The 23,939-nt window shown below is 38.0% G+C and overlaps 1 protein-coding gene across 3 annotated transcripts in view; it reads right to left on the bottom strand.

Moving 5' to 3' along the window:
• Positions 1-302: 302 nt before the first annotated feature.
• Positions 303-23,939, bottom strand: part of LOC111873812 (G protein-coupled receptor kinase 2) — a 42,262-nt gene continuing 18,625 nt past the window's right edge. For 2 of the 3 annotated variants that reach the window (XM_023868796.2, XM_023868795.2), the window contains exons 3-15: positions 17,931-18,026; positions 17,452-17,567; positions 16,449-16,526; positions 13,936-14,126; positions 10,511-10,715; positions 9,599-9,745; positions 8,215-8,389; positions 6,116-6,231; positions 4,856-4,948; positions 3,309-3,452; positions 1,431-1,568; positions 744-869; positions 315-436 (exon numbers count right to left, since the gene is read on the bottom strand). In XM_023868796.2, the coding sequence (XP_023724564.1) occupies positions 338-436; positions 744-869; positions 1,431-1,568; positions 3,309-3,452; positions 4,856-4,948; positions 6,116-6,231; positions 8,215-8,389; positions 9,599-9,745; positions 10,511-10,715; positions 13,936-14,126; positions 16,449-16,526; positions 17,452-17,567; positions 17,931-18,026 (1,724 nt within the window). In that variant the 3' untranslated portion in view covers positions 315-337. Of the gene's footprint in view, positions 437-743; positions 870-1,430; positions 1,569-3,308; positions 3,453-4,855; positions 4,949-6,115; positions 6,232-8,214; positions 8,390-9,598; positions 9,746-10,510; positions 10,716-13,935; positions 14,127-16,448; positions 16,527-17,451; positions 17,568-17,930; positions 18,027-23,939 lie in introns of all 3 variants that reach the window. The other variant, XM_023868797.2, reaches the window with a different exon arrangement.

The raw sequence follows: 23,939 nt of genomic DNA, 5'->3' as shown, positions 1-23,939 counted from the left end.
CAAAGTGGTTACCACTTTACTTTTGGGAGATACACGTGAAGCCTTGTTAATATCAACTGCAATAGGAATACTGTTATCAGCGTGAGGGGAGATATCTCCAGATGACATGCAAGTGGGATCAAGTGAATAAGCAACCTGCTCCTTTGCACTTTTGCTTAATGAGGCAGGCACCAGTCTCCCGTCACAGTCAGAGAAATCTGTCCTTATTCTGTTCCCACCCTCTGCAGACTCCACCTTACCCATGGCAGAGCCCAAATGCTCTGCCCCACACTCAGACAGGAGCTTCCGACTGCTACCGCTACAAACGGTGTTTGCTGGCTGTCACCATGTCTGTGCCTCATCTCGATATGTCAAACCCTGTTTCAAGTACTGCTCCGCAATTGGAACTGGACGCATGCGAGCGCTCTGCTTCTTCTGGGTCAAAACATGGTGCACACTTAAAAAATGAATCAAATTTTATGTCATATTCACACATGCACACTTTAAATATTTATAAACCACAGCATAGATAAAATCTGCATAAAATTTCAAAGTGATAAACTGAAGATAGGGAAGTGCTGTATGAAGAAAATTAATTTAAGAACACAGATATCATGCATTCATGTAAGTCTCAAAATGTTTAATTGTAGGTGGTGGTCATTTTGACGTTCTATTACTTACGGCCATGCTGTATATAGCACCAAGGATGCACAGAGAAAATGCCACAAATATGGCCTTTAAACGGAATTTAGGAATTTATGTACCTTTCTTCTAAAAGGAAAGCATCCTTTCTTCTCTGGTTCCGGGATGGCATCAACAATTAAGTCTATCGTTGGGGTATTATTGGGTCCAAAGACATTAAGTTCTTTAAAACATTCTGTCTCAATCATCTGTAATGCAAGCACAAAAATTTATTCAACACTGATAAATAACAAAGCTCACTAGTGGACATGATCCTGAGCTACTTCCTTAAGACCTACCAAGCAACAGAACCCAAAGCTTAAATTCTGTTAATACCAAAGGGCAGCACTGGAAATGATACTGTTTCAATTTCATTCCTCTCAAAAAGTCATAACTTATATCACTTTCTTAACCAAAAAACTGACTACTTTAAAAGAGATTCCACAAAAATTCTACGTACATTTGTCTCCCATATCCAGCCCATCTGAACCTCCTAAGTGAGCCATGAAATCGTGATTATCCCTCGTTGTGAAATGACAAGGTCCAAATATTTTTCTGGACATTTCTATTCAAGCATTTGTAACTTACAATCTTCCCACACAGTTACTGCCTGTAATCTCATTAAGTCAGAAGACAGCAAAATATAACTTCTTCACTACAATGCACAAATAAATGTATCTGCACATCACATGTAAATACTGCACAGATAAAATTAACATGAAACAACACTTTGTAACTAAATTTAATTGCACTAAAATTCATGCCTGTACCTCTTGCTGCCAAGGGATGGACACAGACCCCGTGTTAAACTTGCTATAGAAGGTATCGTCCGTGGCATCGAGGTTAACACCCTTCACAGTCGAGAACTGTTCGATATCCAGCACATCTTTTGCATACACGGCATGTGGCTGCAGAAAGGGGACAACTTACTCATTAGCACACCACAAGCCAGACCACAACACCCAACAAAACCTGCATCCAGTTAGCAATTCTTACATATCACATACACAGCAATCAAGGAAACACAGTGAAAGTTAGTGTTCATACATTAACTCAGTGTGTGTTACTGTCAGGTGGCACGCATGGCAGGTAAAAAGTGGTTCATACTTGGCAATAATGTGTCTCACCTGCAGTAGTTTTCAATTATCCTTGCTGTTATATTTTCACTCGTCACTCACAAATGGCTTATCACTTAGCGAGCTCATGGCAGTTGCTTACTGCCCATATACAGTCTCTCTGTGCTTCAATTCTGACTTCCAAGTGCATATGCTAATGGTCTACGAAAACGGCCAAACACAAGAGCTACAGTACAGATTTAAGAGGCGACTCCATGCACAGCAGCAGGCAGCAAGTGCCCAGACAAAATGCTGACATCCCAAAAGAACAAATTTCTAAAATTTAATTCAGTACATATCTGACACACTATCAACACTCACATGTAAACTATCCACAAAGCATTGTATATAGATATATAAATACCTTTAGCTGAAACATTTATATAAATGTTTTTTTTTCTAAAACAATAAAATGTGTCTAAGAATTATGCTTAAACATGTGGCAAAGGCTGTTGTGGTCACACCATTGAAATATTAAAAACACATCTTTATGGAGTGAAACCCATATTCAAGATTTCTTTGGAGATCAGTGGACTTCAACATTAGACAGAAGAAAACCTCAAATAAAGGAAATTTATCACCAATATTACTGACCAGGACAATTGAAACTGACCATCAATGAAGGGAAACCTCAGATATTACATATTATTAAATAACTATATGAATATTTTCAGGAATTCTCTGTTCTACTGAAGGCTTCAAGAGGGGAAGAATGCAAATAGTAAACCAACACCAAACATGATGGGAGAAGTCTTTTGTGGCACGGTCATCCCCCTACATACAGCTGCCATAAATGGGGCAAACTGCCCATAAAACCTGAAACTCCATGGATCCAACATCATTCCCAACACAAGAGAGGACATCTTTATTGCATACACAGTTATGATGCTAAAAGAATGCAAGAAATAAATCAACTGCTGTGTACCCAGCTACTTCCAATGGCATCACTCTTAAATTTCTGCCTCTGCGTATCTTCCTCAACACATCATTGTATGCCAGAAATGGTGAATTTTTTTGTTCACTCCTGCAAATTCATGGAGGCATCTGGTAGCATAGTTGGCTGAGACACTGTGCTACAAGCCAGAAAGTCATCGGTTCAATTCCTTATGAGGTCATTGGAATTTTCAATTGACATCCTTCCAGCTGCACTATGGCCCTGAGGCTGACTCAGCCTCTAACAGAAATGAGTATCAGGAATCTTCTTGGGGGTAAAAGGCAGCCAGCACGTAAGGGTGACAACCTCACAGCCATCTGAGCCGATTGTCTAGAAAATGTGGAAGCCTCAACATCTTACAACCCTATGGGTCTCCACAGCCTGTTACAGGGATAGCTTTACCTTTTTACCGTTTACCTGCCAAGCTTATACCACTACTTAGTTACTACTACTGATACAAAGTGGTGACAGCTGTTTTCACTAGCGCAATACCACCTGACATGTTCAATGAGACACCTATTGCTGCAGATTTTACACAGCTCTTTAAATCCTTAGAGCAGGATGAAGCTCACATATAACATGAACTTGCTTGTACTTACATCTGGAATAAAGGGGGGTTCCTGGATTCCAGCTTCCAGTCTTTTCCAGTTCAGGCACTTGAAGAATTCATGATGTTTCACTTCACGTGCCCCCATTCTGCTGCTGTGACATCCAAGCCTTTGTTTTGGAGACTTTTTTAAAAGCTGTCAATTAGAAAATGCAATATCAATTATGTGAAACTATCTCTTGCCCATACAAAGGAACACAGATGGGCGTGTTTGAGAAACAAGTGCTGAGAATGATCCAGTACTCCAGATCCAATCACAGGGTTATACTCTTGAAAGCTGCTGTGGTAGAAGTATCAGCAGCTGGTGAGCAGGTCAATCTGTAGTTGGTGAATACCTGAATCTATGGAAGTGGAGGTTACATTATCTAGTACAATAAAGCACTGGGCAATGTAACGTGCAAGGTACAGTAAAGTTGTTCCTGTGCATCATACCACGAAAACATAGGGGGAAGCAAAGGTACAGCTCCACTCATTGTTAGCCCAGGCACCAGACAGAGGTGAATGGTCAACTTCTGCCTGGCTGGTTCACCTCCAGAGAAAGAGCCCCAGTACCCACTGGACAGGCCCTAGAACTGGTCTGCAAATGTTAACATCTAAAAAAAACAATAAAATTATAATATAAAAAGTAATACATTCATTCATTCTTTCATTTCCTTTATTTTCCATATATCCATACAGGTAACAAACCTAGGATGTGGAAATTGTCCCTTTGAAAATAGATACATCAAAATACATATACCAAATTACATGAGTCACATAATCAAAATCACTTACATTAATCGATTAACATAAATAATAATACAACGTAAAAAAATTAATAACATTTTAATTAATAAACATAATTTAAAAACAACTTGCTATAAAACTTGAATTAATACAATTTTATTTAAATTACCTATATTAACTGAATTGAATACATTACAAATTTACACACTTATGACCAATTATGTTGATAATATTCATTCATGGAATAAATAGAATGATATAAAAACATACATAAGAAACTTTAAGATGTACATAAAGATTACAGTCTTTTGGGAGGTGATGCTGTGTAGCTTGGTAAACAGGCACTAATGATTCAGATGAACATACAGCTACTACTGTTCTGAAGATAGAAGCAGAAAGATCCTCCAAAACACACAATATCACAACTGGAAGGACAGCAATATTCTGGTGCACTGGCAGGAAAATCTCAAATCTCACAACATTTATACACTTTTCTCAGCACCCTTAGGGTATACAACAAGAATTTTTGTGATTTAAGTGGCTGGGCATGTAGTATGAATCGGGAAACAAACTTCATGCAGTATTCTGATGGGAAATCCTCTCAGAAAGTGGCTACCTGGAAGACTGAAGAGGGTATGATAGGAATATATTAGAACAGAAGTAAAAATGAATGTTAACTGAATAAGACTAGGTCCAATGGCAATTTTCTGTGCTTGGGGCTGGAACTTTGGTTCCTACTGTCACAGAATTGGCTTCAGTTGGTACAAATGATATCAGATTTCATAGTTTGGCTAAACTAAATGATACTCTTACCTGCTGACACAGATGCTTGGCTTCTTCACTGAACTTATGTGAATATTTCTCTTGATCATCCTTTACCCGCCGATCGACTTCTTCCCGTTTCACCTTAAAAAACAGGAAATAAAATATACAGTTAAGAGTAGATTAATGAGAAAGAATAGGATGTACTCTATAATGCATTACACAAACTTACCAATAACATTCTTTGAAATTACTTAGAAACAGGAATAAAAAATGCAAATTAGTGCAAGTCTCCCATACCAAATTTCAATGAATCTGCAAAAGAATTTATGGGATATGCTGAAATGTCTATTTATGGCCTTATGGAAACTGAGCTTTATTACAGATCATTATGGTAAATGAGTACCAGGAATTAAATAATTTTCCTCAGAAGTAAAGCACGGCCGGCACATAAGGCTGACAACCTTACTGGCATCTTTGAGCCGATTGTCTAGATAGTGTGGGACCCTCAACGTCTCACAACCCTATGAGCCTTCACAGCCTGGTACAGGGATAGCTTTACTTTACTTTTATGGCTGAAAACTTCAACTACGTGACAACTTTTGGTAAACATCTCCAGTAACAAATTTCAGGCATATCTGTCTAGTGGTTTAGGTGCTGACAACAGGTCACAGGCAGACAGAGGGAGACAAGATAGACATGACTTCCACAAGACATTCAATTTTTACTTGGTGAAGAATGCCTAAAAGCTGAAGCATTGCATTTTATACTAGATGTTTGGTTACTGGGTTTAAGATCATGTTCTAGGGAATTACTAAGTTTGTAACAAATTCATGAAAGTAAATTCATACATTTCATACATGGAAACTCTTTACCAAATTTATAAGAAAAAATATAATATATGAAAGAACAAATGCTAAAACATAATACACAGCACAACAAGTAAGAGGAAAAAAATAATAGTATTTAACAAACAAAGAGAAGAAGTAATAAATTGCAGAACACATCAAACAGCTATAGAGTACAGGCCGGATGGCAAAGAATAATTTTCCAGTGGAGGGTATAAAATTTTCTCTTTGCCACTACATCCAGACCAGCTCTGCTTCCTATCCAGTGAGCACCAAGCCTCTTTCCCAGGGCATCAAGTGACTAGAGCATGAAGTTGACCACTCGCCTTTACTAATGTCAAGAACATTCAGAGCTCTCACACATGTCCCAATGTACCTCCATGGCAAGACACTTTGGGGAAGGAGTAACTACCCTCTGCACATCTAAAGAGAACATGTAACATATACAACAGCTACAACTTACCTTCTCTTTTCTTGCGCGAAAAGGTGCTTGACCTTCTATCATCTCATAAATCAAACAACCAAAGCTGAACCAGTCAGGGCTGAATGTATACTTTTCATTGTCTATCACTTCTGGAGCTGTAAAATACAAGTTACAGATAGTACTTCACAGCCACAAGTAGGGCAGTGCAGAACCAAAGGCTGATTCAGTAAACATATGCACAAATCTTGTCACTAGAATGCAGGGGAAAACCAATATAAAAAATATATCCTTCGAAACATTTGGCAAAGCTCAGATATCTGGGGATGAGAAAAATTAATCAAAACTGCAGTCTTGAAGAAATTAAGAACACATTAAATTTTGGGAATGTTCACTACTACTATAAAAACTTTGTTCGAAATGCAGAACTGCTGGAGGACTAGACTTATTAAGGAGATGCATAACAGATCATAGACAAACATGGAGTAAGGGTCATTCAATGCCGACACGCTTATATCTTACAGTGACATAATCACCACGGCATGTAAATGTGTTCCAAACACGTTTGGGTGTGAATTTTACAGATCACACTAGATGATTCGACAGTGTTGCCATAGATGAAAGTCTGCATTGCAATTTCAGGATCTATATAACCTAGTGTCAATGCGTCTCACCATAATCACAATGTTGGTATGATCCCAATGCCTTTGTTATGGAGGAAACCCATCAACTACCATGAAATTAATGATATTCCCAGGACTCTCTCTCCAAAAAGAATATATTTTGTCTTTACCAATTCTTTCTATGTTGCACTATTTGGGAAAAGGGTGGGACAGATGGATGAACTTTGGCAATTAGATAGACAGGTAATACTTGATGGCTTGACAGCAACTGAATGCAATGAAGTCTTGTAAGGCAATTGACCATAGATATGAGGAATGAATTTATGATATTTCAAAGATTCTCTCTGCGTCCATCATCAGGACTGATGTGAGTGGTGACACAATTTGAAACAAAAAATAAATAAATTTTTTCACGCTTACATAGACGATCTTTTGAAAAGACTTCGCAGCATAAGTTCATCAGTTAATAACATATCACAGTGTATAGCAAGGTTTATGAAGTCATTTCCCATTCTCCTTTCAATCTTATGAAGCCTGAAAACAGTCACTTGAGACATGTGCTGTGCAATTTTGATTTCCTGAATTAATGTTGAACTGCATAATTTGGAAAAATAAGCTTGCAGCTTTAACATCAGAAGGGTTTAACTCTGACAAATTTAAATTTGGTTCATCTATATAACATTTAAGAATTCAGTTCCTACCTCGCAGACATGTGTCTCCAACACAAACACCAACCTGCTAATGCTGCACAGGAAAATAATCACTGTTTATTCTGAGAATCATACAAAACACATACATATAATCTGATGGCAAAATACACATATAGGTATAAGCTGTCCCTGTGCTTAACTAATTAAACACTATGCCATGAATGCATGGGGGAGTGGATATATAAATCCACATTTTTTTTTACCTCGGCTCTAGTTGGAGGTGAGTGGTCAGCTTCAAACCCTGGCCACTCTACCCCCAGGGAAAGAGCCCCCAGTACCCACTGGGTAGGAGGTTGGGTGGACTGCAGAGCCGGTCTGAATCACATGGAGAAGAGATAATTCTTGACCCTACCTGGACTCAAACTCTGACCTCTCGGTCGTCCAGCCCGTAGCCAGTCGCTACACCGACTATACTAACCAGGCTTGTGGCAAAATACACATATAAAGCATTAATGCAGCTGGTATATATGGTACCCACCCTTCTTTAATGAGCTAAAATTACATTAATAAATGCTGCATGACTTTTGATTCATAATGACACAAAACCTTTAGGACATACAATAAATTAAACTAATGCTGTTACCACAAGTTTACGTAGAGCCAGTAGCTATGTTGGTACTGCTGACAAAACAGGGGGCTACTGAATACTGAGTTGGTGAGATTTCCGACAGCATGACATTCATACCGAATCCGTTATACTGTGTCGTGCGATCATGGGATAAACACAGACAACTTGCTAACTGGACTCTGTTCATTCAGAACCTCCTAATGCTAATCTACATTAAAATGAAAATATGATAAAACTCACCCATGTAGCCCACTGTTCCTACCCTGCCTCGCACCATTTCACCCTCGGGGATCTCCACTGCTAATCCTAAGTCCGAGATTCGCACGTGGCCGTGATCATCTAGAAGGATGTTCTCTGGCTTGCAGTCTCGATACACAATGCCTTGTACATGCAGGTGCTCCAGTCCACAAAGCACCTGCAGCCAATAAAGAAAAACCAACACAATCTTATTTCCAGGTTAGTTCACTATCGGGACATAAAATGAAATGAGAATTCCAGACTACACAGCAGGGAAGAACTACTGATCTAAATGTATCTGACTCTGATGTTGTTTGTAAACTACAGTGGTATATACACTTTAATACCTGTAACATTCCATTCACAGAATGGAAATCGACAGATTTGGAGAAGATACTTCAAAATATAAAATTAAACTATGGAATTCAAATGCTAACAGCAGACAAAAACTTCCTGATATGAGACCAATTTTGGGACCTTAAATTAAGATGAGTTGGACAAAGCACATAGAATACATGGTGGAAAATGCACACAAAGCTTAGCAGCTAAATCTGAAGGAAAGAAATCACTTGGAAGACCTACACATAGATGACAGTATGGATACCAAACAAACCGCATAGCAGGATATGGGCTGGATTAATCTGGTTCAGGAAAGTGACTAGTGTAGAAAGCTCTTTTGAAATGTAATAAATGTTCAGGTTCCATAAAATAGTGGCACTTTTTTTAACTAGATGAATAATTAATAGTTTCTCAAGAAGGTCCTTACTCAACGGCTTTATTAGTTTCATTAAGATGTGCTGGTACTGTTCCCATCACAGAAGTTTGTGTGGCTGCCACACTGGTAAGACTTGTTAATGACCAGGGATAGAAAGTCGTGTGTAGCATAATCATGCCTTAGGTCCCTCTCCTACTTAACTTTCATTCCTCTGTAACATATATTTTGCTGGTTAGTTATATAATTTTCAAATTAACTGTTTCTTATCTGCTCTCAGATGGCGTTCAGTGCTGTAATTTTCCTGTACAGGTGCAGTGTTGAATGACATCCACCGCCGACTTACAAGTATATCACATCATGATCATATACCAGGTGTTGTCTTTGTTCTTCATGGTCCCTGACATATCTCCTAGTGGTTCATATAATTGGAACAACAGATGGCAGAAGTTTTATGTCCAATTTGCTTTTTCTTTATTTTTTGTACAAATTAAACTGTAGTTGAGAGAGGTTAGAAGTAAAATGTGTGGTGAAGGATTAAAGAAGTATCAATGCCACAATTTCTTTCCACCCAGACTACTTGCGAAAATGGTGGTTGTTTCATATTTTAGATTGGTCTATAGCTGGGCCAATAGCATCCACCATGTAGGATATTACTGCAACTTCAGTACTAACCTCAGCAGCGTAGAAGCGAGAACGGTGAATATCAAATCCAGGTTCCCCTCCCATGTTATAGATGTGAAACTTGAGGTCACCTCCATTCATGATGGTAAGTACAAGGCACAGTGCATCCTTTGTTTCATATGCATATGCCAAGCTCACCTGTAACATAATGAAAACAGTCACAGTCCTAGTTCGTTTAACAGAAAGGAAGACCGCACATTTTGCCATCACTATATTCCACTAGCAAGGTGAAGTTGTCCCTGTGCTTAACTAATTAAGCACTATGCCAAGAAGCTGTATGGTGTAGTGAAGATATAGATCGCTTTCTTGACCTCAGCTCCATGGCTCAGGCAATGCATTCTACAGGTATGGACTGAACAACATAGGTAGAACTATTTTGGAGGTTCCAGTATTAAATGGTATGATATCTTATAAATCACAAATTGGTAAGAATTTAGAAGGTACCGGTAATGGTCTAATCAAGGTACTATGCCAGCATTTGCCCACAGGGAATGAGGAGAACCATGTAAAAACTCAGTCAGGATCCATGGTATCCTGGCAAAGATATGAACCAAAAATATCCTAAAGAGAAGTCTGGAGTGAAGAGTTCTATCTTCTGGGAAACGATTCTGTCATCCATTGAAAGTTAACTGATGTTTCAGAGGAACATGTCACTCTCATTTCCACCCGTTTTTATTCCTGATTTCTTGCTTGGCTTATTCTTCGACCCTGAAGATTGGTTTGACATCCTCCTCTGAAACATCAGTTGACTTTCAACGGACTACACGACATTACATCCTAGAAGACAAAACAAGTCTGGAGCATCACCACAACACCAGCCTCTTGGTTTGTGGTTATAATGAAGTCTACATGTGTTTCTGTTTCTCCCAAAGTTAAAACTGATTGAATAGGAGGAACACTCACCACAAATCTAGAATTGATTTTCTGAAGTATTTGTTTTTCAATAAGCACCATTGCCTCGCCTTTCCTTTTCTTTATACGTTTCTTCTCCAGTTTCTTGCAGGCATACATTTTTCCTGTGGCACGAACCTGGCACGCACACACCTCTCCAAAACCTCCCTTACCGAGCACACGATACATTCGAAAAGTCTTGTATGTAACAGGTTGGCTGGAAATAAAGTGAAACATCAATAACAATGCAGAAAAGCATATACTTAAAAGTTTCTATGTTACAAACACAACGCAAGGAAAGGCTGGCTGAAATTTTAAGTAAAACGTGTAGTGAAAAACTGGTAGGAACACTGTTCCCAGAACTTTTTTAAAACTTGCTTCACTACAAGTGCTATACCCAGGAATACCATAATGAGGATTCGATATAGATAACCGGATCCTAAGAGAAAGTACTTTTTGCTATAGCCTAAACACAGTCAAGGCAAAGTCCACTGGATGGCAATGGTGTCAGCCCTGCCTTGCTGATCATATGGTTTACAAATGGAGTGATTAGACACCAGATAAAAGAAAAAGAATCTTGGGAGCACTGGTAATTACTGTGACACTTAATTAAAGAATGGAACTAACTTAACTTGTTCAACGGAGCAGAGTGCCAGTCACTCAGCTATTCAAAAATTTTCCAACATTTTATGGAACCTGACCATGTCCACAACAGCCCTCAACTGGTCCAGTGAATCCATGTGAATCCAGTCCATACCAACTTATTTCTCTAGGACCAATTTTAATATTATCTCCCCATCTATATATCAGTCTTCCTATAGTGGTCTCTATCCCTCTGGCATTCCCCTCCTCCCCATGTGTGCTACATGCCCTGTACATCTCAGCCTCCTTGACAGGATCATTCTAATTATATATGGTTAATAGTACAAGTTATGAAGCTCCTCATTATGCAGTTTTCTATAAACTCCTTTTATTTCATTCCTCCGCTGGTCCAAATATTCTTCTCAGCGCCATGTTCTCAAATACTTAGTAATTAAGGAACAGAGCCAAATATAAACATATGAATCTTTGGTACAAATATTATTTTTTTGGACATTATCCATCATACTGTCTTTATCTAAAAACCATCCTGTTTATTTTTCAAAACACAATGTTTCGGAGACTGGATTCTGTCTCTGCCTTCAGGTGGAACCTACTCAGTCGGGCCCATCGATAGAGCTAGTCCCTATCTCCGGACACCTATGCCAGCTTCAAGAAGGGGTACATAAATCAAACACAGCACAAAACATCTGCGAGAGCTAAGAAAATATTGAATTATTAAAACTCCACACATATGAGGCCTTGCACCAGAGAAGTATCTCGATTGAAGTCATTGCTGGAGAGAGACAGAGATAGAATTTGAAAAATAAACAGGGCGGTTTTTGGATAAAAACAAGACGATGGACAATGTGCAAAAACATAATATTTGTACTAATGTACCATCGTCACAAACTTTTAGATCTTATATGAATGTTTAATGAAAGGAAGTTCCTCATTTAACTGTTGTACGTAGAGGATTCAGTCTAGTTAATTGAAATACGATGCTGTTGCTGTTGGTCTCTTAAGAGACTGCTGAGAGAACAGCAAGAAGTATTAGTGGATGAGGACATATCACATTACTAATGACAGCACATTAAGTATAAAAGATGGCTTTAATCTTCTAATTAAAATATCTATGTAGCTGGAAATAATTACCCATTGTCATCTTTCTTGGAGCCAGATATTACAACAGTGAACATAAATTACCCTTACTTCTCTGGAGCATACATTTAATCTATCAAGCCGGCATTTAAACCCTCTGCTAATCTTATGCTGAAGTGATATTTAAATGACCTGTGCCAGACAATTTTCACAGCATATTTGGTATTATATATTTTCAAAATTATTGATGTGAATTTTACTAAATTTTCAGGAGGCACTACATATAGTCTAAACTGTTGTGCAGTAGACTATGTCACTCATTTCCCGGCCATGCGATGTACTACACAGTGCAACTTTGGAAGCCATTAAGGTTTGAAAGTCGCAAAACATTCCTTATAGCTCCTATGAAATCAGAAGAAATAACCATGGGAGTGAAAACTGTGATCCTTGGAGATATAATGCTTCAGGTAGTTTGATTCCCCACTAGGAGATGGCCAGGCAATGACGATTTTTCTGTGGACTTGCAGTCAGTGATGACATGCCTGGACTGTCACTGACAGTATAACTCACAAGCTTGCAAGTATGTCACCATGACACTGACTTCAGAAGTTAAACCCTGTGATTCTCATCTCACACCCAACTTAAATCAAAAGTCACAACCCAGAATCAGTGACAAGTTATGGTATCAACTGAATGTGTTTCAAAATACAGCAATAAGAAGGCAATGACCAGAAGTTCTTGTCCATCTACAAACTTCAAGACCTGTTCCAGCCCTTCTCTGGCCATCCTACACCTTGTTTAAATTGTGCCATTATTTCGCAGTTCCTTTAATCCCTGCATCCTGTAGCCACAATCTTTACAATCTCAAATATTTTCCTCTGTGTCAAGATTCTCCCTTGCAATACTGTCACATGTCAGAGTGTGACCAGAGACGAGGTTTGGTTTGGTGAATGGATTTACTGATCACTTACATGACTCAGAACTACAAGCACTTACAATGTTATCACTGATCTACACAATTTACAAATCACTACAGCACCCACTAAGCCTTTTGAAGCCTGCTGTGTCTTTACCGGCCGTTCCCTAGCAATGGATTATAACAGTGGAGATTCTTCATCTTCATGCACTCAAGTCCTTTCTTCACAGCCTCCTGTGTAGCAAGAAGCTGAATGACCAAGGCTCAGTTCCCAGCAGGAACAAAATATCTCTCTTCATCACCTCAGTCAGACGGGTTCTGGGACTGACCCAGGCTGTTAAATGGGTACCAGGAAGCACTTCCCCTGGAGGCAGAGTGACCCAAGTATGAAGATCATCCCTTGCCACAATCCGATATCAAATTTAGACTGTGTGCAGCTACACCTCCATTCTTCCATGTCTTCAAGGCATTATGCTTAAGCACACAGATAACTTCATCTAGACTGAAGCAAGTCAATCATCTTAAAGGGCAGATTTCTATTGCTTGTACACGGCTTAGCTTTCCATTTATCAAAACTCAACTTTCACGTGTAACAGGAATGCTTCCTAGCTATGCCCGGAATGTCACAAACTGTGTTCAGCTCCTTCAGTCGTGTTTATAATTATATAAATGGTTGTGGGAGGTGAAAGTAACAGATGTATTGAACTAAGGAGAAGAGTGCATGAGTAAGCGGACTGGTGACAGACGAAACAGTGAATGAGAAGTGGATGGGAATGGGAAAGTTCCATTTTTATTGTACTAGTTAACTTCGTATGAAGAGAAACAGTAACTAACAAATTACCTTTCAAGCCATTTCCACTGCAGGTATCGATGAAAATACATGGAGTTTTCAAACAGGTGAAATGGCTCTCCAGCTAGAAATGTCTTCACTGCTGCCATACATTCAAGAAACAGTTCTTTATTGCCAGTAGCAAGTTTCTCTTTACAATGTTCAATTATCTCTGCATTTAAAATGTCAACTGCTTCGCTTGCCTGGAATCAAAATAAACTAGCACATAGGTTCTGCGTGATTTCTTATTTATTAGACACACTATAACAAATACACTAACTTCTTGCTTTAAAATATCTCAATAGAAAATCTGAAATATTAACACCCCTTTTTTCATTCTGCACAAAAAGAATCTGACTACAATGAAGACATGCCAAGCCAAATATCGCAACAAAACTCGTACCAATAAACGACTCACCACCTGTCAATTTGTGTCAAGCAGCACAACTAGTTTTCTTCTTTCATTCTCTGCTTCTTTTTCCTTTCCATTCTACATTTCTTTTCATTGTTACTGTTCATTAGACTCAATTACAATAAATTAACAAATACACATGTTTTACTGTGTATGTTTCACTTCCTTCACTACTATTTATATAAGTACAGGGTGGGGCGCAGAAACTTCCTTTTTGTGAAGATGCATTGTGAAGGGAGGGGAGGTCGCAGAAAAGTGGGGATACGCTCGGCGAACGCAGCAGTCACGGAAGTTTCTAATACCCCTCAGTAGGAAACATGAGGTGGACGAGTGAGCAGCGTGCGTTTGCTGTCGAACCCTATTTTTCGAACAACAATTCCTATATGGCGGTGCAGCGTGCGTTCTGTACTCACTTCGGAATTAAGCCCAGAGGTCCGGTTCCCGACCGGAAATTGATTGTTTTGTGGGTAGAGAACTTTAGGACAACCGGGAGTGTGGTGAAAAAATCATCAGGACAACAATGGACCGTTTCAATGCCAGAAAATGTGGAGGAAGTTTGACAGTCGATTTTGAGATCTCCAAGATGCTCCGCTCGCAAACATGCAGTCACCATAGACATATCCAATCGTTCAATGCGCCGAATTCTTCACAAACATCTTAATTTCCATCCCTATAAGATGGTTATTGTGTAATAATTGTCACCACGTGATTTCCAGAACCAAATAACGGCATGCATTCACCTATCCGGATATGTCAACAAGCAGAATATGCACTATTGGAGTGGTAACAATCCCAGAGAGCTCCGTGGGAGGCCACTTCACAGTGATAAGGTGACAATATGGTGTGCGCTGTCGAAAGTTGGAGTTATTGGCTCTTATTTTTTTGAAGAAGACGATCATGCAGTTAGTCAATTCACAGCGGTATGTGGACATGATTAAAAACTTTTTCGAACCAGCTCTTGAAGAAATGCATCTAGGAAATGTCTGGTTCCAACAGGATGGTGCCAAGGCCCACACAGCCCTGCATCGACGACAGTTTTGAGGGCAAAGTTCCCCGGACGGCTCATCTCGCTTCGAGGTGACATCCCATGGGCAGTGCACTCACCTGATCTAATGCCCTGGGATTTTTTTTATGGGGATACCTCAAGGCAGAGGTTTTTAAACATTGCCCCACAAACCTGCTTCAGCTGAAGAATGTTATTTGGCAGGAAGTAGCCCAAATTCTGGTGCACATGTTGGAACATGCAGAGGGAAACTTCAGAAAAAGGTTGCATCAGTGCATAGAGAACGGTGTCCACCACCTTCAAGATAGTTTGTTTAAAACTACATGATTTAAAACTTTAAAGTATGCTCTTTCATTAGCTAAACATAGATTTTGTCTATCAGCAATAATTTTTCTTTTATTCGCCTTCAAAAAAAAGGAAGTTTCTGCGCCCCATCCTGTATTATATCAGGTATTAACATCTCTAGGTATTTTACGTAAATCAGTCGTTTATGGAATTTTCACTTCACAAATGATTTCTGATTGATGCATCCATTTTGAAAAACGAGAAACAAATGCAATAAACAAGGTAAAGGTAAAGCTATCCCTGTAACAGGCCAGGAGGCCAATAATGCTATGAAATGTCCAGGTTCCTACATTTTCTAAACAACGGGCTCACAGATGGAAGCGATGTTGTCAGCCTTAAGCACTGGCTAGCCTTTAACCCCAGGAAGATTCCTGCTACTCATTTCTGTTATAGGATGAGTCAACCCCAGTACTGTAGTGCGGCTGGAAGGATTGGGTAAAGAGAAAAATCCAATGACATTGGGGAATGAAACCCATGACCTTCCAGCTTGCAGCACAGTGCCTCAACCAACTACGCTATCACGTGCCCCCTTCAATGCAATATAACTTAATTTAATATAAAATGAAGAAAATACTACAGATCCAAGGCCTTATTAAAAAAAAAAAATAGATCCAAAAATCAATGACCACAGAGACAAAAGTAGAGATGATTAAATTTCCCACACAATGGACTGCAGAGAATCAGAATTCATGGAATATGTTCTTGGTTGAAGATTTGTTCTACCCAACAAACCAACAAAGGAAAAAAGCCTTGTAAACAACTCACCTCTCTATCCAAATATGTACGGTAAATATTTTGAGCTACCTCCAAACGATTCTCGTCTGACTCGATCTCATACCTCTCCTGTGGATCATTACCAATAAATTAATAAGACATAAGATACAATCAAAGTCAACCATAACATCACTCTTTACACCAAAGATCATTAACAATAAATACACAAGATGAATTTAAGGGAGAGTGACTGAGGCAATCACAGTGGAGCCTTCACAAAGCAAAAAAGAATATACATATTTTACTGAGACATTTGTCTCTCTAAAATCACAAGAAGTGTTTGTATTTTTAGCTATTATAAGAAATAAAAACAAATTATTGTAACATAAATTTGTTGTTATTGATTGGGGCCTTCACATTTTGATTGCCCTGAACCCCCACAACGGTAAATCCAGCCCTGTAACTACACACAGATTTGGAAGGAGTCTGTCATGGCCTATCTCAGTTTTTCCATGAAGAAACTAAAAAATAAAATAATGGGAGACAGCCTGAGGAACGGAGATACAAACCACATACCCCAAAATATGAAATCAGAGCACTGATACTACACCATACTGTTTAACATAAGGTCGTGCCATAGCTTACGCAGTTAGTCACTGACTTCCCACTGTGGCAGCCCAGGATTGAGCCCAGGTCTTGTCATGTGGGATTTGTGGTGGACAAAGTGGCACTGGGGCAGGTTTTCTCTGAGCACTTTGGTTTCACCTGCCAATATTCATTCCACGAATTGCTCCACAATCACCCTCACCTATCATCTGGGGCTGGTACGATAGGCCAGTAGCGGCCACAGTACCAAGTGACCTCAGTTTCACCACACTAAGAATAATAAATATTACTGTTTAACAAACAGTGTTGAGAACAAATATCTGGTTGAATATTCCCTTAGTATGGGAGCAGATGCAAACACAATGTAAACCATAACATTTTGAAACACATAAACTCATAATCTGATCTTTATATTTAAATACAATTGAGTTTGCATTCAAAAACTCACAATGGAATCAAGGAAGATGTTGTAACGATGATAATCAGGTTTTGCATCTTCGCAGAACTGTCGAAACAGCAACCGGCCAATTGGCTGCTGATCCACAACATACGAATATTTTACATCTGGTAACAAAGGGAAGTGATATAGTTTAACACTGTATGAGATCCATGGTTTTCTTAGATGTAAAGATTTAGACTTTTGTCTTGTGGGTGTCTTGGGGTCTCATGAGCGGTTACAGAGACTCTACTGCTTCAGTTTTCAGCTGTATCATGAAGATGTTGGCAATATATTCTTTTAAATATCAGAAACTATCCACAAGGCTATGCAATGTGATAATCCAGTATGCTACATTCAAAATCTTCATGGCTGCGAAAACTTTTCATCTCACACGTGAGGGTACAGCAGTTTTCACTCAATCAAGGTATGTATGATCCATCACATTCATGCAATATATTTTTTTGGCAATAACTTAAATTTGAACTCACCTATTTTATTTTTCAAGTCTATACACTGTGATATGTGAGGGAACTGTAAAATTTTCCTCCATTTTTTACTTTTTCCTTTGTTACTATCTGCACCACCTACAACAAAAACAAATACCTTGTTATTTTCGTGATCAGGAACCACGGTACAAGGTGGTTCAAATATGACCAAGATTGATTTGTGTGTAAACAAGCCACACTGCGCAACAGCTGTGCGACCTTGAGAAGAGTGAAGCCACAACCTCCACCCTCCCTCCTGTTCTGGTTAGAACCTGTTCAGTCCTGTCTGGGAGTTGCTAGAGTGATGAGCGAACAGAAGGTACCGCGGAGCATGGAACAACGCATTGTGATCAAATTCCTCATTGGAGAAAACTTCCCGTCCACTGAAATTCACCACAGACTCCAACAACAGTATGGGGAAGAGTGTCTCTCATGGACCCGTGTGTTTGGGTGGTGTAAGTGCTTCAGAGAGGGTTGAGGGCACATGGAGAATGAACCTCATGATCGTTGGCCGCAAACATCCGTTACCGAGCCAAACATTGATTGTGCAGACGCGCTTATTCATGATAATAGGCGCATCACTATCAAGGAACTTGGAGCAATGCTGTCCATCAGTGTTGGTAGTGTAGAAGACATCGTGAAATACCACCTGCACTATCACAAGGTGAATGCATGGTGGGCAGCACGCACTTTGACGAACGTGAACAAAATGGTGTGCATGCAAGCTGCCAGTCGTCTCCTACAGCAGTTTGAAGACGATGGTGATGCATTTTTGAAGTCTATAGTGACCACCGATGAAACGTGGGTGCACTACTTCATTCCTGAGTCCCAGCAGTCATCATGCAAGTGGCTGCATACCAGTTCTACCAAACCCAAGAGAGCGCGAAGGAGCCATTCGGCAGGAAAAGTGATGACAACGTTCTTCTGGGACTGGCAGGGGATTATCCATGTAGACTTTCTGACAGATGCCAGAACAGTCAATGCAGCTTATTACTCAGACCTCCTGGCAACAGACGTGAAGGAAAAGATCCAATCCAAGCGGAAGACACGTGGAAAGCGGGAGCCTTCCTTCAAGAAAATGAATGCCCCCATATGGCCAAAACAACAATGGAAACCCTCTGGAAATTGAAATGGAATCTTCTGACACATCTGCCATACAGTCCCAATTTGGCCCCAAGTGATTTCTACCTGTTCGGAAGGCTCAAATCAGACTTGCAAGGCATGCGGTTTTTGGACAACACCGCCATCATCCAGACTGTTTGGGAGTGGATACGCCGCCAACCACAAGCCTCTTTTTTTCAGGGCATCAGAATGCTTCCAGAAGGTTGGAAAAATATGTTGACTCCAGAGGGGAGTACGTTGAAGACTGACATGTGCAAGTAAGTGCTTGGAAATTATGGGTTTTAAAAAAAAATCAGTCCCAGTCATATTTGAACCACCTTGTACAAACAAAGAACTCATACATTTTGTTGCATTAAGTTTGTAAATGCATATTCCTGTTACCCATACTAAGACGAAATGGTAAAGAAAAGATTCCTATCTTCTGGGACATGATGTCTGTTTTGACAATAATCTTCATAGTCATGAGAACCTCTGATCTCACAAACCATAACAAATCATGCACAAGAAGTGGGAGATTTTGATACTTTATCATCCAGGAATAGGGACTTCAAATCTCTGGTAAGGCTGTGGCAAAGCTCAAGTGCTTAGTTGTGGGTTTCTCATCACACTGGACTGGGTTAAATCCTAGGGTTATCCACTGGGATTTGTGGTGGATAAAGTGACACTGGGGCAGGAATTTCACCAAGAACTTCAGGTATCCTCCACCAATGATTCATATTCAACTACCATCAGAGGTTGGTACAATAGCCTCATCTGAGGCCAGGGGACCACACAATCTCCCCTGACAGTATGGCACCAGTAGACAGGATATTGGCAGCAGGTTTGAAAAGTCATGCCATCAGCAGTGCCACCAAGCACATGGAAAATAACGTTTAATGACATTATTTCAAATGCAGAGATTATTATAAACTTTTAAGGTAAAGCTGCCCCCGTAACAGACTGTGAAGGCCTACTTTTAGTTTTGTAATTTCATGCTTCTGCTATGAACAATAAAATGATTATAAAATATTTACTGTGAGACAAAGGATGGATTGGATTGATCTGGCTCAGGATAGGGACCAGTGGAGGGCTCTTGTGAACACGGTAATGAACCTTCGGTTTCCATAAAATGCTGGGAAATTCTTTAGTAGCTGCAGATTTGGCTTCTCCTCAATAAGGGCTCAGCTCCATAACTAATTAAGTATTGTGAGACAAATTCTGACACTTTCCAGCAATTCTTATTGTACTCTGTTGGCTCAATCTTATTTAATAGTGCTGCATAAACTGCAGAGGTTGCACAGACCTCATGTGATCAGATGATAATGTATGCTACGGTGGAAAAGATTCATTAAAAAAGTGTTTTCTGGTGCAGGCTTGTATGTTTATTATAACAGTAACCAACGAGTTGCTGTCTCCTGCTTACAGAACATGACAAATATGTTGTAACAGCGAATGCTGTACAACTGATCTGTTGCTAAATGTTAATACTTCATTCCTGTTTCTATACTTAAATTTACTAACTGTGACTGGGAATTGACTGGGAATGTTCTAATTAAGGGCACTAAAACTTTAACTACTCTCAACTGTATCGAAATAATAATTATTCTTGAAGAACTCATACATTTGTAAATCCTTTGTGTCTATAATTAATTTTTACGTGTTTACTGAAGATTTCTTAGCTGTCATTTTCATTCATTTCATTTATTCACCTCCCATAAATCCTGTTGAGAGTACATTCTCATGCGGCTGTGGAGATCGTCCTAGTTACAGTCACAACTAAGGATTACAGTTGTCATCCAATAGCATACACATTTGTATAAAATACTGATAAACATATACAATATAATAAATAAGTTAATTTTAGTAGTAAAAGTAATGGCAAACCTTATACAATTTGTACAGTTTTATACAAATCTATTAATTAAAAATTCAATAGTTAAAACACAATGTCATTAATGAGTTTTGTATAACATACATTAATTAAATAATAAATTGAAATAAAGACTAGTATACAGTAATATAAAGATTGTGTGCATCTAAAATAAGCATCTAAAAACCAGAACACAGACTGACAATCTTGTCTTCTTCTAAATTGTAAAGCAAGACAACTATTCACATCTTAAAAAGATTTATAACTAAAATATTCCTGTAAAGAATATGAGTAAAAAGAATGTAAATATAAAAATTGTTTTAATTGTACCTCAAAACTCTTAGTGTCACCTGATATATCCTTAATATATTGTGGTAGATTATTATAGACCTTTGTTCCTAAACAGTAAACTCCCTTTTGGTATTTACTCAAATTTACAAGAGGCTGATGGAGATTATTTTGCTGTCTGGTGTTTATTCTATGAATCTCTGAATTTACTATGAATTTCTTTCTGTTTTTTATCACAAAGAGCATAAAAGATAGTATGTACTGAGATGCCAGAAGTAAGATTTAGAATTCTCACTGTTATACTGAGTATGGTGACATTTTACAAATGCTTACACATACTACGAACAGTTTAAGTATGGATTGTAAATATTAAACTGATTTATAAGTTGTTCATTAATGTCACTGTTTTTGCATTGTTTATCTATAAAGTAAGACTAGGAATTGATAATTAATTCCAAATTTATTGTACGATGTATGGCATTCTGTATCCAACAGGCTTTTCTACTATGGATTTGTTGAATGCAAAGTAAATTTTAAATTTGAAAAGGTGACAGAAAATGCCAGGTACAAAAAGATGAAAGGACATTCTTAATCTCTGAAAGCAGAACAGGCCAAGAGTGTAACCCATTATACCAACAACGACTATGAATAAAGTGGCTAAGAATTCAGCTTTAAAAAGATAAGGCAGCTATGATAACAAGTTTTAATCTTACTTAATCTCATGAAGAGATAAATTTATGATAAGTAGTCTACTTGCAAATGAAGGAAAATGATACTCATTCATTCATTCATTCATTTATTTTTCGTTCCATGGATCCACAATACAAGTGAGATATAGGACATGTCCATACAGTGATTATTCTTAAAATTAATAGAGCAAGAGCTAAGTACATAAATAAAAAAGTATAAAATACAAAAATTGAAACAAAACATGTAGGATCAAGTAGATTCCAGTCATATAAGTTAATTTAATAAAACATGCAGTTTAAATTTAAACAATGTCAGTTTGAACATATCACAGAAATTGTTTAAATGACTAGACTAGAATAATAGAATAATGACTAGAATAATACTAATAAAAGACTGGATGATCAACAGGTGATTCTTGTGAATGCATAATCATTAACTTATAATGACTTATATTGGAAATATTCTTCCACAGAATAAAAATGATGAAGATAAAGAAAACGCTTTAAACAAATTTTGAACTTCTTAGGGTTGAGTGACTCTTCTTTTATATAAGAAGGAAGATTATTATAAATTTTTATGCCCATATAATACACTCCCTTTTGATATACCGTAAAATTTGCTATGGGTTGATAGAAATTTGTAATATGTCTTGTATTTATATTATGATTTAGTGAATTTGGAATAAAGAGACTTTTATTATTAACCACAAAGAGCATGAGTGAAAAAATATACTGTGAAGCCAAAGGCAAAATTTCCAATTTCCGAAAGAGATCTCTACATGAAACTCTACTATTACAGCCGATCATAATTCTAATTATCTTCTTCTGCATTCTAAATACTTTTATACTATGAGGCGAGACTCCCCAAAAGCAAAGACCATAGTTCATAACAGAGCCAAAATAAGAGTAGTAAATTGTTTTCAAAGTTTTTAGAGGCAAGTATGGTTTAATACTTCTCATCATATAACATGCTGAGGTAAGTTTTGGGATTATACATTCCACATGTGAACTCCAGTTGAGTGTATCCATTATGTTTATACCAAGAAACTTTATATTTGACACAGTGGTTACTGGACGATTGTTACAAACAATATCTACGTCGGTTGTGAGTTTATTTTTGGTTTTAAACTGCATACTATGAGTTTTATTAATATTTATTGAAAGCAAATTTGTCCTAAACCACTTATATAAATGATTAAAAACATTATTCATATTAATATGGAGATTTTCTGAATTTGAACCTTTAATTAATACGCTTGTATCGTCGGCAAACAAAATGGATATAGCATTGTTAATTACGATTTTGGGCAGATCGTTGATATAAATGAGAAACAGCAACGGGCCTAAAACCGAGCCTTGAGGAACACCATCAGTTATTTTTCCCCAAGAAGAATGGGTAGTTTGATTAGAATCTTTTTCACAAACTTGAATTCTCTGATATCTATTGTTAAGATATGATTCAAACCATTTTTTAGCTTTACCATTTATACCATAGAATTGCAGTTTAGACAATAAAATATCATGATTCAAACAATCAAATGCCTTCTCAAGGTCAAAGAATATACAACCTATTGGAAGTTTACTATTTAAAGCTTGCAAGGATTCATTAATTAATTTGTAAATGGCTTTATTGGTTGAGGAATCCTCTCTAAACCCAAATTGTTCATCTGCTAAAATATTATATTTCTTAAGATGATTCAGAAGTTGATCGTACAAGACCTTTTCAATTACTTTTGAAAATGAGCTTAAAATAGATATAGGTCTGTAGTTGGAAATAGTAGATTTATTTCCCTTCTTAAAAAGGGGCTTGACAACTGCATATTTCAAGCGATCCGGAAAGATTCCTAAAGATATCGATTTATTACAAATATGGGTTAGGGGCGAACTAATAAAAGGTGAACTAATTTTTAATAATTTGGTTGATATTTCATCGTATCCAAACGAATTTTTAGTCTTAAGAGATTTTATTACCTTTTCAACGTCTTTGGAGGATAAGAACTTTAGGTTAATGTTTGGGAAGGGAGTCTTAAAAGACTGCAATAAATAATGCAAGGGAGTAATGTC

The sequence above is a fragment of the Cryptotermes secundus genome, unplaced genomic scaffold (assembly GCF_002891405.2).
Source record: "Cryptotermes secundus unplaced genomic scaffold, Csec_1.0 scaffold215, whole genome shotgun sequence".
NCBI lineage: Eukaryota > Metazoa > Arthropoda > Insecta > Blattodea > Kalotermitidae > Cryptotermes > Cryptotermes secundus.
Note: the sequence above shows the minus strand (reverse complement) of the source record. Positions and strands in the feature narration are given on the sequence as shown.